A 13,910-nucleotide genomic window follows, 5' to 3' on the forward strand; every position below is an offset into this window, starting at 1 on the left:
CATCCTTATAAGAGGGAATGTGGACACCAGGGGTGGGCACACAAGCAGAAGAAAGACCCTGTGAGGACACATCCAGAAGAGGGCCATCTGCAAGCCAGGGAGAGAAAGCGAATCTGCTGACGCCTTGATCTCTGACTTCCGGTCTCCAGGACTGTGAGAAAATAACGGTCTGTGTTTTGAGCCACCGGGTCTGCGGTGTTTTGTTACGGCAGTTCTAGAAAACGAATAGACTGTCCTTTCCAAGTCCGTACCCACAGATGTGTGGGTTTTGGTACAGCTTTCCAGGGCCCACGTGTTGCCCGCGGTGGCCCTGCGAACCTGGAACCCAATGCTATCTTAAAGAGAGCAAGAGAAAGACCGAAAAGCTGGCAATGCAAAAACACACGGCAGAGAGCCTGGCTTTGTTTCGCTACTCACAATCTCAAAACCGGAACTACACACGCTGAGAAGATGCCTGGAGAACCGGGGTCACATCCTGCGGTGCAGGATTTCCCCACCCGCCCCGCTGCATTTCATGGAGAGGGCCTGGTACCCCCCAGCCCAGCTTTGCTACTAGGGAAACGGGCATCACCATGCCTCCTCTGGAACCATCCAGTTGCCGACATAGGCCCCAACCAAGTCCAGCAAGCGGATACTGCCCTGTGTTAGGATTAAAGGGCAACCCCCAAATGTTCACAGAGAGCGGCTGGATCCTTCCAAGTCTGGCTTGCTTAGACTCAAAATGCACCAGGTGTTGGCAAATCCAGCTCCAAATCCCAGGCAGCCTCTTTGAAAGCTGCCTTCTACTTAGGTGGTATAGATGTGTGTCTATAGGATTCTATTTTAGGGCCTTGGACAGGAAATACTGCCCATTTGAGCAGGGACAGTATCCCTAGGGCCTGAAATAGTGCCTGATGGTACTAACTGGGACCAGCCAAAGTCTGAAATTCTCCTTGTCAGAGTCACTTCTTGGGTTAAGGCATTAAAGACCCCTGTTAAAAACGGTATAGGGGCCATACATATTAAGACATCATCAGCCATTAACACCTCTTTGTGACTTTCTCAGAGTAGCCTCAGAATCCCCCCCCCCCCCCCTTAGCCTGGTAGGGACAAGGCTGGGGCAGCCGAGTCCTGGTGGGAAGAGAGGGCAGAAGATTCACAGCCTATGGGGTGGAGGGGGGCGGGGAGGACAGGACGGCGTGTCGCGCAGACCGACGTGGGTAAGGAAAACGGATAAGGGATTTCACGAGGAACACCGCTTGGCAATTCTGAACCAGCCAGACCTCCGTATGAGATTCACCTTTCGCCCTGATGGTCCAGAACACGAACACGGGGGCCAGGCTAGTTGGTAGGCACACAGGTCCGGCTGGGTCTGTGTAAGGAACTCGGCATCTCAGAGCTCGTCTCGGCCTGGGGCCACGGAGGAAGGTGTGTGGGGACAGATAACACAGCTGGAACAGCCACGTCTCCCAAGGAAGGGGAGAGCCGCAGGAGTGATTGGCACCCGAGAGGCGGGGCCACGCCCACACTCTCAGCCGATCAGCTTGTCCGCTGGCTCCAGACTCCTGACCCCACGCTGGGGGCAGCTAGAGCCGCTCTTGGGGAAGCTTGGGGACGACACGGGTCAAGGGACAAGGGACAAGAGCGAAGCGTGGTGGGGGCAGCCTGGGCCTGTCAACCAAGGGCCTGGGGCTCACAGACCATCAGGGGAGCATGGGAAGGGCCGTCTGGTTGTCCACAGTCCAGGGAGGAAGGCGGTGAGGCTCAGCAGGGAGAGGATGACATCTGGTCATAGTCGGGGCACTTGAGCAAGGCTGGGTAGTTGCTGTTCATCTGCAGGGAGGCGTCACTGGAGATGTCAGACGGGCTGCGGCCCCGGACCCAGGCGTCCGGGTGCAGGAACTGGCCTGAGTAATCGGAGCAGTTGCTCAGACGGGGACGGTAGAAGCCGGGGTGAGGCCTGTACATGTCCTCGGCGGTGTACCTCTTCATGAACAGGTACACGGACATCACCCCAGCGCTCTACAGTGAGGAGAGAGCAGAGGAGAGCTCACTGCCGGGGGGCCTGGCCTTGCTCCCCAGCTGGGGCCTGCACAGGACACAGCCACCAGAGCAGCTGGAGCTGGGAGGGACATGCATGCGGGCACAGAACTGGGATGTCCTGGAGGAGCGGGAGGGGGTGAAGAGAGTGATACATTCCGGGGAGGAGGAAGGGCAGCGAGTGCGTCCCACCCCCCCCCCCCCCCCCCCCGCCGAGTGTCTTCCTGTCCCACCCCCACCCAGCCTGCTCGGGGAAGGTTACCTCTGTCAAAAGGAAAGAGATGGCAGCAAAGGCAAACGACCACCCATACTTGTAGTTGAAATAGGTCTCCGTGTCCCTGGTCCTGTTGAGCATCTCATCGTTGATGCTGGAGATGTACAGTACCAGGCCCACCACCAGAGAGAGGCCTGGGGCAAGGGCAAGGGGGTGCTTAGGGAAGAAGCCCGGGGAGTTTGCTGGTGGGGCACCCACCTCCCCTTGGGGTTCAGGAAGGAAGCTGTGGGCCTTGTGGTAACAATGGTCTCCTTCTGGACTAGAACGAGAGTAGGAGCTCTCCTCCTAAAGACCTTGTTGAGACCATGACCTTCTAGAAAGTAGACAGTTGCTAAGAAAGCTCCCCATCCAGCCACCTTCTGGGCCAGGGAAGCCCCGTGGGTCTCAACCCACCTGCCCACTACGATGACCTGTCAGACATACTTCCCTGAGCCCCATCCCTGAACATTCTGAGTCACTTGGCCTGGGCTGGGCCCCTGGCACTGTGCTCTCTTAATGATAATGTGAAGTAAGGGTGCAGACCACTGAACTAGCACGTGGCTTTTGCTAAACTGAGGAATGAGACGGGCTCCCTTGGTAGAGGCGGCCAGGGTGTCCAATCCCTATCTCCAGCAGGGGGTGGTGACCTCCTTGTGGAGACTAAGTGGCCCGTGGTCTTCACAGCCCAGCTGACCGTGGGTGCGGCATATTGAGATTGTAAGGCAGGAGAGGTTAAGCCAGAGTTTGTCCAGATTCTGGCAAGCGTTAAATCAAGAGGTCAGTGGGGCCCCAACTCCTGTGCCGTGGTGCAAGTGACTGCCTCAGGCATTCAATTAGTTACTGTAACTGAATCAGGACATAATTAATTACTCTGTTTTGAGCTGGTCAGGCTTAATTCCACTCACATGATTAAACTAGGGCATCTTGTAGGGGAACATTAAAGGAAAATAGGTGTGATTCAAGCCTTCCTTGGTGCTTAACTCACATTGGAATCATTGCTGGCCCAAGGGAATCCTCGTTATTGTTATCATGAAAACAACTTCAGGTGGCCCAGTTCACTCTGAGATTTCTGATCCCGTTGCCTGCTTCTGAAAAACTTCAGGTGCCTTGAAGCTACTGTACAGCCTTGACTATTTTAAGTTCATAGAAAGGTAAAGGAAAAGTTTAACCCCTGAGTCTGTACCTCTTAGACTAGGTAGAAATATCACCATGCAGAGGGCAGGACACTGCAGGTGCTCAATAAATATGTGCTGGATTGATGGATGGAAAGGTGGATGAATGGATTAATAGATGGAAGAATGGATGGAAGATGGATGGGTCAGTTGAAAAAAAGATGGACAGATGAATGGAAGAAAGGATGGAGGGAGAAAAAAAGGGAGAGGAAGGAAGGGAGGGAGGGAGGGGAAGGGAGGAGAAGAAAGGAGGGGAGGGAGGGAAGGAAGGAAGGGAGGGAGGGAGGAAGGAAGGCGAAAAGGAAGGAAGGAAGGAAGGAGGGAAGGAAGGAGGGAAAGAAGGAAGGAAGGAGAAACGGAAGGAAGGAGGGAGGGAAGGAAGGAGAAAAGAAAGGAAGGAGGGAGGGAAGGAAGGAGAAAAGGAAGGAGGGAGGGAAGGAAGGAAGGAGAAAAGAAAGGAAGGAAAGAGGGAGGGAAGGAAGGAGAAAAGAAAGGAGGGAATGAAGGAAGGAGGGAAGGAAGGAGAAAAGGAAGGACAGATGGACCCTCTAGCCTTTGGGATGCCTCCTCCCAGATGTTACACAGACACCTCAAACTCAGCATTTCCTACACTAAATTCACGAGCTGGGCCCAAATCTGCTTCTTCTCCCGTGGTCCCTAGATCAACGATGTGGCACGTCATCCACCCACTGCCCAAGCAAGAACTTGGCACCACCGCTGACTCTTCCCTTGAAAACCTAGTCCTTGTCCTGTTGAGTTTACCCTCCAAATGTCACCTGAATGCTTTCACTCCCTCTTCTCTCCTCTCATCCCCTTAGTTTGGGCCACCGTCACCTCTCTCCTGTGCCACCAAAATAACCTCTCACCTGCTCTCCCTGTCCCTGTCTTGCATCCCCCTCTCCCTTCATTCCCCAGGTGGTCATTCCCAAATCCCCAAATATGATCATATCATCCCTCAGCTCAACATCCTTCTGAAGTTTCTCACAACGTCCAAAATCTGTAAGGCAACCTCACACCCCATCTCTCCTCCCACCACGTTGCACCTTACTCCCCCTCCCCCCTGCTCCATCCTCTCTCTTTCCTCCAGGCTCCCTTTCCATCCCCACCCCGAACCTCACTCTTTTACCTAACTCCTACTCATCCTTCAGCTAGCCTTCTCCTGGTCGTCTTCCCTGATCAACCCTTGGTCTGAGTTTCAGCCACTGCTCTCGGTCCCATAGCAGTTCTGGCTGACTGCTATCATAGTCCTTTTTCTGCTGTGTTCAAATTCACTGTCTACTTGTTTAGATCTCCCACTATGCTGACCTTTTTGGAGGCAATGATGCCAATACCAGAATAAAGTCTGGTAGATATCATGAATGAATGAATGAATGAATGAATGAAAGGAAGGAAGGAAGGAAGGAAGGAAGGAAGGAAGAAAGAAAGAAAGAAAGAAAGAAAGAAAGAAAGAAAGAAAGACAGACAACCTGGTGTCAATCCAAAAAGATAGATCCATATTTAAGGGACCTGGGCATGGGGTGTGACTGGAAAGTGAAGGGGACAGTAGGAGTCTCCTGTAGGATAGCTCAGGGCTGGGAGTGAAGGGGCCAGTACTCCAAAGGCAGGTTGCACTTTCTTGCAAAATGAGGAAGAAATACCCCCTTCAAAAATAAGTATGCTCACTACTGGTGGAACTAAGAAGCAAGAGGTGGTAACACTGAGGCGTGAGGAGACAGCCCAGGCTTGTAATCCCCACTCTGCCCCAGGTGAGCCTGTTAGGTCTCTCCTCTCGCAGGGTCATGGATGGACGTGAGGTCATCAGCGGTGTCCCTCACTGTGACTCAGTTCTTCCTGGGGCACTAACTCAGTGGCTCCAGGGCCAGGGGTTGACCCACAGCTGTGATCAGTACTTCCCAGAGCAGAGCCATTGATCAAGAGTCCAGAGTGCACGAAAGAAAACAGCACGTCTTACCTGAGAGAATAAAAAAGATGCCGGAGACAAAGGCCAGTATAGTCCTATGGGGACGGATGTGTCCGATGTTGCTCAGGATAAACCCAATGAACATGAAGAAGAGGCTGACCAGAGGGAATGGTGTGGCCGAACGAATCATTTCTAATCGAGGGGACAAGAGGATACTGTCAGCTTCCCACGGCCTTACTTCCTGCTCACCCACCCAGTTCAAGTGTTCCTGGAAGTGTTTGCCAACCGGTCCCTGAAGTCTTCTGGCTGGCCCAGTTCTCTGGGCTCCATACCCTCCTTGGGGGGCCTGGGGACCTCTCAGTGCTGGCAGGGCTTCTGTCCCTGAGGCAGGGCTGGGAGGTCTGATTTCAAGGGCCAACATGTTTCTGTCTTTTCTCCCAGCACAAACTACTAGGCATCCAATATGGCAGCTGTGGAAGGGCCTGGTCACCCTTCTCACTTCCTCTCCTGGGGGTATTCTCCATGGGCAAAGGCATCTATCTCTGAGTGGTGCAGGAGACAGTTCCTGGCCTTGGTTTTCTTCAATTTTGGGAACGGTCTGCATATTAAATGTATCTGATCTTTGTCCGTGGTTCCTGAGAGATGACCTCTATAGCCTTGGAATTTCCCAAGTGATAAGAGTGTCTTTGGGCTTCCTGACTACACCGAGTTTCTTCCAATCAGCTGGCTCAGGATGGGGGCTGGAAAGACCAACCATGGGATTAGAAGTTTAGGGGTTTTGAGCCATGTGATACAGGCCCGACTCTGGGAAGAGGAGGGGGAGATTGTGTTCAGTCATGTGGTTGATAGCTCACTCAACCTGCCTCTGTAATGAAGCCCAGTAAAAACTCGGCCCCAAAGCCTGGTTGTGTTTCCTGGTTAGTGGACACATCCATGTGCCAGGATGGTGATGCGTCCTGATCCCGTGGGGAGAAGACATGGAGACTCGGCATTCAGTACCCTCCCAGATCTCACCCTACGTGCCTCTTTATTTGGTTGATCTTGATCTGTATCCTTTATAATAAAACTGTGATAAGTATAGCACTTTTCTGAATTCTACAAGTGGCTCTAGCAACTTTTTGAACCTGAGGGGGTCACAGGAACCCCTGACTTGTAGCCAGCTTGTCAGAAATGTTGGTGGCCTTGGTGACTTCCAAACTTCCAGCTGGTGTGTGAAGTGAGGGCAGTCCGGTTGGGGGCTGAGAACTTAGACTGTGACCTTGTGCTAACTTGGAGTGATTAGTATCAGAATTGTATTGCAAGTTCATATTGGTGGAGGCGGGTGGTTCAGAATCAGCCCTGGTGAGGCAAAGGCCGCGAAGTCAACCTTCTTGGGGGCCAGAGAGTTTGCGTTAGCTCCCTGAGTGCTATAGCTTGAATGCTTAGGGTGGAACCCTCATGACTGGGATCAATGCCCTTATAAAAGAGACCCCCCAGAGCTCCCTCTCCCCTTTATCTGCATGAGAACACAGCAAGAAGGCGCCGGCTGTAGCAGGGAGGGGGCCCTCACCAGAACGTGACCGTGCCGGCACCTTGATCTTGGACTTGCGGACTCTAGGACTGAAAGAAATTTCTGTTGTTGATAAACTACCTGGTCTGTGGCATTTTGCTCCAGCAGCCCGCACGGGCTAAGACACGAGGCAGAATGCCCTCTCCCTTGCCTGGGTCACAAGACCGTCATCACCACTGGAAGAATAATTGGCAGAGTGAGCTCTGGTGAGCTCAGGCCAGCACCGCCGGCTGAGTCAAAGGGCGTTAGCTCTTGCAAAGCAGCCTGGTCGCCCCGACTCTTCCCTTCGCCCTGCTCTGCTCTGGGAAGCCAGTGACCCAGGTCAGAAAGTCTGAGGCACCTACTTAAAACATTGACGGTGGACTCTGATGTCAGCTGGGTGTTCATGGGCATCACATACTCTATGGTGAAGCAGCGGCCCCGCTCCTCACCTGTGAAGACAAGAATCGACGTTTCCAGGTGATTCTTGAAACGTGGACGGGAAGTTAGTACATTCAAATGGGGTTCCCAGCTGCTTCCGGGGGCTTTGACCCACAGTGTATTTGCACCTGGGCTGGATCTAACCCCAGGGCGTCCCATCCCTGGCTGGTGACCCACATCTTTCCTGCAGACATCACATCCCGACATCACATGTTTCCTACAGAAGCGCCACTGTGAAGACGGACCCACGCATCAAGAGTCACATGGGAGGCAGACCGCCCTGCAAACCGGAGGTTGAATAACACATCTGGCAGCCGTCTCGTTGCTCTGGGACAGGCTCGGCCGACGATGGTGCATGGCTGGCTTAGACTCCCCAGGGTGGGTGTCATGGAACAGAGCCCGGAAAGCCTTGTCAATCATTTTGGAAGCCAAATACTAGGGACTTCAAACGCTGCTTCACCTGTACATGTGACCATGTGATCGATGCCACATAGTCTAGGGCGGTGGGAGGTGAGGTCAACGTCAGGTGCCATTCACAAAGCAGATACAAGTCACCGGGAGGCCAGGCTTCGGGGTGCTCTCCCTGCTGAATACTGGTGGGCACCAATCACCACCCCCATCCTCCAAAACCCCGCTTATTATAAAGGGACCACATGCTCCCTCTGCCCAGTGTGCACGTAGGTGACAGGGCCCTTCAAGGATTGCTCAGTGATCACACTGTGGCAGTTCCAGCCAGGTCAGGCTTGCGGCCAGTCACAGAGTATGGAGATGCCCCTCCTGTGCAGGTGGCTCTGGGCCATGATAAAGGGATAAAGGCCAAGTGCTGGGAACGGCAACTCGAGGGTTCCAGAGAAGTCCCAGCAAACTGGAGGGAGGCCCAGATAGGCGGGATCCGAGCCTACACCATCTTGCAGATTTGGAAGGACCCGCATCTGTGTTTTCTCTTTCCCACTTCATGGGGTTGGAATAGGAAAACCGCTAAGTAGTTCCCATTCTGTAAACTAGCGGATATATGTGACACTGAGTCACGGAGACTCACTTCGCCTCCCCGGATCTTCACGTAAGGTTGGAAAAGTAAGTCCTGCCTTGGAGTGTTGTGGGGAAGCCCTGAGATGGAGAAGTCCCTGAACAGTTCCAGACCCGCGTGAGGCCACCTCGTCCAGCCTGCAAGGTGCAGTTCGGGGAAGGCGTGGTTACAGTCATCTTTCAGGTGAGGACACGCAGGTCCCGGGGGCATGACATCGTGACTCAGGGCTTGAGTTTGGAACGGGCCCTGGTCGCTGCAGGGAGCGCCACCCAGAGTTGACGAGGACCGTCCCTGGTGAACCGCCCCCCGTCCAGCAGGGGCATCTCCTCCCCGTGGGAAGCCCCTCGGGCAGGTTTTCCAAGGGGGCACAAGCCGCCCCTCTCTCTGCGGCCAGGCTGTCCCAACCTGGGGTGCCCTTACCTGCGAGGAAGCAGACACGCCAGAGGCCGGAGTGCAGGGACATCTTGATCTCCATGCTCTGGTTCTGGGGCAGGACCACGCCCTCCTCCAGGTACAGCCAGTAGTCAGTGCTGACCGCAATGCCCAGGAGACCCAGGCCACAGACAGCAAAGACGCTGCTCAGCAGGGTCAGGGCCTTCCTCCCGCAGCCACTCATCTTCCCAGAGGTCGCTGGGCGGCCTGTGGCCAAGGTCCCGCCAGCAGGAGGTGCGCTCTGGAGGCAGAGAGAGGGTGGGCCGGTGGTAGCCACCACGGCTCTGAGCAGGCCAGGACGAGGGGTCTTCGGGAGGGAACTAAAGTCAACCCTTTACGAAAAGGCACAGGGGCGCCTGGGTGGCTCAGTCAGGTGGGCATCCGACGTCGGCTCAGGTCATGATCTCACGGCTCATGAGTTCGAGCCCTGCATCGGGCTCTGTGCCGATAGCTCAGAGCCTGGAGCCTGCTTCGGATTCTGTGTCTCCCTCTCTCTCTCTCTGCCCCTCCCCCCCTCAAAAATAAATAAACATTTATTAATAAAGAAATAAATAAATATATAAATAAGGCAGAGGGGCAGGGAAGGCATCTTGGGAGGGTATCTTCCTCATGGGCTCTAATCAGCTGCAGCTCTGGGTCAACACAAGTCACAAGAAGCCACACCACAGTCCAAACCCAATGGGCCTCCTAAACCCACCTCATCAGAAACCATCTGACCTTGGCGGCCCAGCACGTGGTATTGGCAGAAGCCAGCTCTGAACCAGCCAGAGACCAAGCATCTACACAAAGTGAGCCACGAGCACAGCTACCGATTCCTGCCGAGGCCAAGGCCCTGGGCTCAGAGCTGGGTAACACAGATGCCGGCTCTGACGGAGCCCACGGGCCGGCTCAGAACGGAACTCTGGGTTAATCTAGAAACATCCAGGGAGCATCTAAAAATCCCTAAGGCCTGGGTTGCCAGCCTGAGAGATTCTGGTGCAACTGGGCTCATGTGGGGGCCGTGGTATCTTATAAACAGTCTGCACGATTCTAAGGTAAAGCCCAAGTTGAGAACGACTGACCTTTCCTACTCAAAGTGTGACCCACGGACAAGCAGCATCAGCATCACCCCGGAGCTTGTCAGAAACGCAGAATCCCAGGGCCCTCCAATTTTCTTTTTTTTTTTTTTTTAATTTTTTTTTTTAACATTTATTTATTTTTGAGACAGAGAAAGAGCATGAACGGGGGAGGGTCAGAAAAAGAGGGAGACACAGAATCTGAAACAGGTTCGAGGCTCTGAGCTGTCAGCACAGAGCCCAACGCAGGGCTCGAACTCACGGACCACGGGACCATGACCTGAGCCAGCGTTGGACACTTAACCGACTGAGCCACCCAGGCGCCCCAAGTTTATCTATTTTTTGAGAGAGGGAGTGAGTGGGGAGGGGCAGAGAGCGAGAAGGAGAGAGAGAGAGAATCCTGAGCAGGGATCTCAGTCGTGGGCCTGAACCCACGGACCGCGGGATCATGACCTGAGCCGAAGTCGGACGCTTAACCGACTGAGCCACCCAGGCGCCCCTCCAATTTTCTAAACCAGAATCGACATTGCGACAAGACCCAGATGAGCTGTGTATCTGCGGACTTCTGAGAAGCTCTGTGCCAAGCAAACACGCAACTATGCTACAATGTAGTCAGTGCCATGATAGGGAAAGCCCAAGATGTGATGAGAGCCCCGAAGAGGGCCACCTAGTGGGGCTGCAGGGTGCAGGCACAGTTCTGGAAGGCTGGCAGCCCCGGAAACTCTGACAGTGTGTCTGGCCTGAGCCGGTCAAGCCTGCCACGCTGCCTGGCTGTCAGCACCTTCCACTGGCCCTTTGCAGTAATACAAAGTCAAAAACGTTGAAATAGGACGTTGATGCCCACAAAGAGTCAGGTGCCACAGCACCTGGGATAGGGAGGTGGGGTCACCGAGCTCAGGGCCCTGGGGGTGATCCAGCGGCCCTTCCCAAAGCATAGCAACATCCCTCAGCTGAGACATGGGTATAATCTGGCTGAGCCAGCTGCAAGGGGACAGAAGCCACACTCAGGTCAGGAGGCTTGATTCGTCTGTGAGGTCTGAGCTTGCTGTAGGAGTGGAGAGAAGGAAGACAGGGAGAGAAATGGGTGCCCTTCACAGGAAGGGGGGGACGTCCTGACCCTAGTTCCACAGCACCGGCCCTGCCCCCTCAGCTGACTGTCTACAGAATAAGCCCCCCGCCGGTTTCCTGGAGGTGTGTGTGTGTGAGAACACGGAGAGAGGTTAAGAAACTTGCCCAAGATTGCTGAGCCGGCCGGTGGTGGTACCTGCATTTGAACTTCACCCTGCCTCCTTCCTGAGATCTTGACTGTTTCGTTTCTGTGAGTGTTTTCCAAAGTGGGTTCCACGGAAGCAAAGGCGCCCTGCCCACCAGGCTGCAGAGCACAATCCTTCCCGTACTGGCTTTGACAGAGGAGGGGAAAAGAAAATCCCAAACGGCCAGCCCCACCACCGAGCCACATCATTGTCCACTCAGTGGGGTGGGCAGTAGAGCAGGATGGCTTGGCTCCCGGTTGGGTTACAAGCATCTAATAAAGCACCTACTGTGTGCGGAGTCCTGTGCTGGCTGCTACGAAAGAGGCAAAGGAAGCAGAAGCTTTGTTGTTCGCAGAGTTCACAGGCTGGAGAAGTATGAAATGGCAGCATCATGACCGTGACCTAAGGGGGTCACGGTCCTACCTAAGGGCAGGATCATAACAGGCAGAACCCAGAACTCTGGGTTCCCAGGGGGGGAGGTAGGCTGCCTGCAGGAGCCCTAGGGAAATGGCAGGTGGGCGGGGTGGTGACGTGGGACAGATAATAACGAAGACTTCCATAGCAATTTGCTGGGTACTCCCATGTGAGGCTTGCAAAACTCCAAAATCTGCCAGAGGGAATGGAATTGGTACCCTGCGGGTGGCTGGCAGGTAAGGGCAGGCGAGGAGAATAAAGGGATTAGATCCCCAGTGAGAATAACAGCCCCGGATGCTGCAAGCGAGAGCTGGGAAACCTGGACTCAGCCTGGTCACTGACTCGCTGTGTACGGTTGAAACAGTAACCTTTCTGAGGGCTATTTTTTTTCTCCTATGTAACACAGAGGAAGAAAATAACAGTGAAAGCTAAAGGGCATTGAATATTTATGATCGTTAGGCATTCTGCAAAACGCTTTAATCTGTACAGCTCTATTACCATCCCCATTTTACAGGTGAGCAAACTGAGGATCAGAGAGGTTAAGAAACTTGCCCAAGATGGCTCAGCTAGCAAGTGGCGGTGCCTGCATTTGAACTTCACCCCGCCTCCTTCCGAGACCTAACTTGTGCTTCCTCTATGAGTGTTCTCCAAAGTGGGTTCCATGGAACAATATTCTAGCAAAAAGGACTCTGGTGGGGGGAAAAAAGGGCACGGGAAGCACTGCATCTAGGTCTTGAAGAGTCACCTTGCACACTAATATGTTATGGGCCTGAAAAGCATGTTTAGTTTTGCTCATTGCAATGTTTTCCAAACTTCTGCCTCCACAAAATGGCGCCTGTTTCCGTGACACCCACTCTGGGAACAGCATTGGCCCCCCCCCCCACCCATGAAGAATGCTGAGCTCTAACCTGCCCACCCCACGAACTTGCTGGGGGATTAAATGCAGCAGGAGATACGACAGCGCTTTGTAAGGAATTATTATCACACAGCAAAGGGCTAACAAGCAGACAGACCCGAGCTTCTGAAACACGACAGCTAGTGCCTGGCTGGAGCTGAATAGCCAATTTTAACAGTAAGCTTGACAGACAAAAAAAGATTTAGATCTTAGAGATTTGGGGAGAGGAAAGTAGAGAGGAGATTGGATCTGAAGCTATAAAAGCAGGAAATAAAAGAGGCTGAAGTTGACCCAGCAGCCCAGCTCTGTCCTAGGAGACTCAAAGCCTGCAATGCGCTGGGGCAAAGGGAAAAAGTCCCCTTCCAGAGTGTGTAACAAATTTATGGAACGCTGCACAGAGTGAAAAGTGGTAATCTTACTCCTTACACCGTTATTTTGATGCTTCGGTTATGAAATTATTTACTTACGAATAGCTAATATCATTGGCTGAGGACTGGAAAGGCCCCTTGTGTATAGTAACTCATCAGGATTTCACGACAATCCCGTAAGTAGGTGGGTTTAGCCCCATTTCACGGACGGGGAAACTGAGGCTCAGACAGGTTACGTAGCCTACAGGACATCACAGGTGGGTGACAGAGTACGGATTTAAATTTAGGTCTGATTCCAAAGTCTACACTCTGGCTACATCATCTCCCTACTGAAGAAATAAACGGGTTCCAGAAGTTTGGGGTGAAGAGGCACATCCAGAGCAGGTCACTGGGCAATCTAGAAATGTACGTAACACAGGATTTTGGGAGATTGTTTTTGTAAACAACCAAGTGTTACACACGGCTGTCTCCTGCCCCTACTGGGTTTACTTCTAGGGGGTCAGCCGGCATATCTTCTCATATTGAGACGCATACTCTAACCCAGCATTTCCGATTCCGAAAACCACCTTTTAGGGCGAGAAGACTAACCCACGTACTTCCCTCAAAGCACATTTAGGAAAATCAAGGTCCGTATGAGAGATTTACCTGGGATCACACAGCCAGTTCGTGGAGGGACAGAGTGCGAACCGGAAATCTTCTGAACGTTGATCCAATGCTTTTTTTTTTCTCTGTGCTGCACGGAAAATCGTAAGGCAGAAGGTGAAAATTATTGCGATGTCCCCCCATGAACACCTTTAGTTTACTGCTTCCCACTCTTTTTCCCGTGTGACAATCTTCTAGCCGGTGTCTTCAGTGGGCGGGGCAGGGACGGCAGTCCCCTGAAGGCACTCTGGTCTGGAATGAATTCCTAGTTCCCACATGATCAGGTCTTTGCTTTTCTTTGGTTACTTCTCCTCGTGAATCCTGTCCCTTGTCTACAACATCCATTTGGTTTTTCTCACGGGGGAGGCAGACCTTTTATACAAGCCGCTGACGCCCGATGAGACGCTGACGCTATAATATTGAATGAAGAAAGCTGGGGGTATAAAACCACGTTTGCCATGAGCTCAACTACGAAAAAAATTCATAGACTGGGAAGAAATGAACCCAAATG

At 53.1% G+C, this 13,910-nt stretch overlaps 1 protein-coding gene across 1 annotated transcript; it reads right to left on the reverse strand.

Annotated features, from left to right (window-relative positions):
• Nucleotides 1-1,207: 1,207 nt before the first annotated feature.
• CACNG5 (calcium voltage-gated channel auxiliary subunit gamma 5) lies at nt 1,208-13,474 on the reverse strand. The gene is made up of 6 exons (XM_007088297.3): nt 13,403-13,474; nt 8,761-9,013; nt 7,238-7,324; nt 5,396-5,536; nt 2,282-2,427; nt 1,208-2,001 (listed from the first exon to the last, which is right to left on the reverse strand). Exons 2-6 carry the CDS (start codon nt 8,954-8,956, stop codon nt 1,744-1,746), a joined length of 828 nt encoding a protein of 275 aa, XP_007088359.1. The 5' UTR covers nt 8,957-9,013; nt 13,403-13,474; the 3' UTR covers nt 1,208-1,743.
• Nucleotides 13,475-13,910: the final 436 nt, after the last annotated feature.

Source organism: Panthera tigris, chromosome E1, assembly GCF_018350195.1.
Source record: "Panthera tigris isolate Pti1 chromosome E1, P.tigris_Pti1_mat1.1, whole genome shotgun sequence".
NCBI lineage: Eukaryota > Metazoa > Chordata > Mammalia > Carnivora > Felidae > Panthera > Panthera tigris.

What these genes read in the sequence shown, in the direction of transcription:
- CACNG5 (XM_007088297.3), bottom strand. Translation starts at nt 8,956, where the DNA reads ATGAGTGGCTGCGGGAGGAAGGCCCTGACCCTGCTGAGCAGCGTCTTT. An exon ending in GTCCACCGTCAATGTTTTAA is followed by an intron (nt 5,537 to 7,237) that starts GTAGGTGCCTCA and finishes CCCCTCGATTAG; the next exon opens with AAATGATTCGTTCGGCCACA. An exon ending in TCTCTTTCCTTTTGACAGAG is followed by an intron (nt 2,002 to 2,281) that starts GTAACCTTCCCC and finishes TCCTCACTGTAG; the next exon opens with AGCGCTGGGGTGATGTCCGT.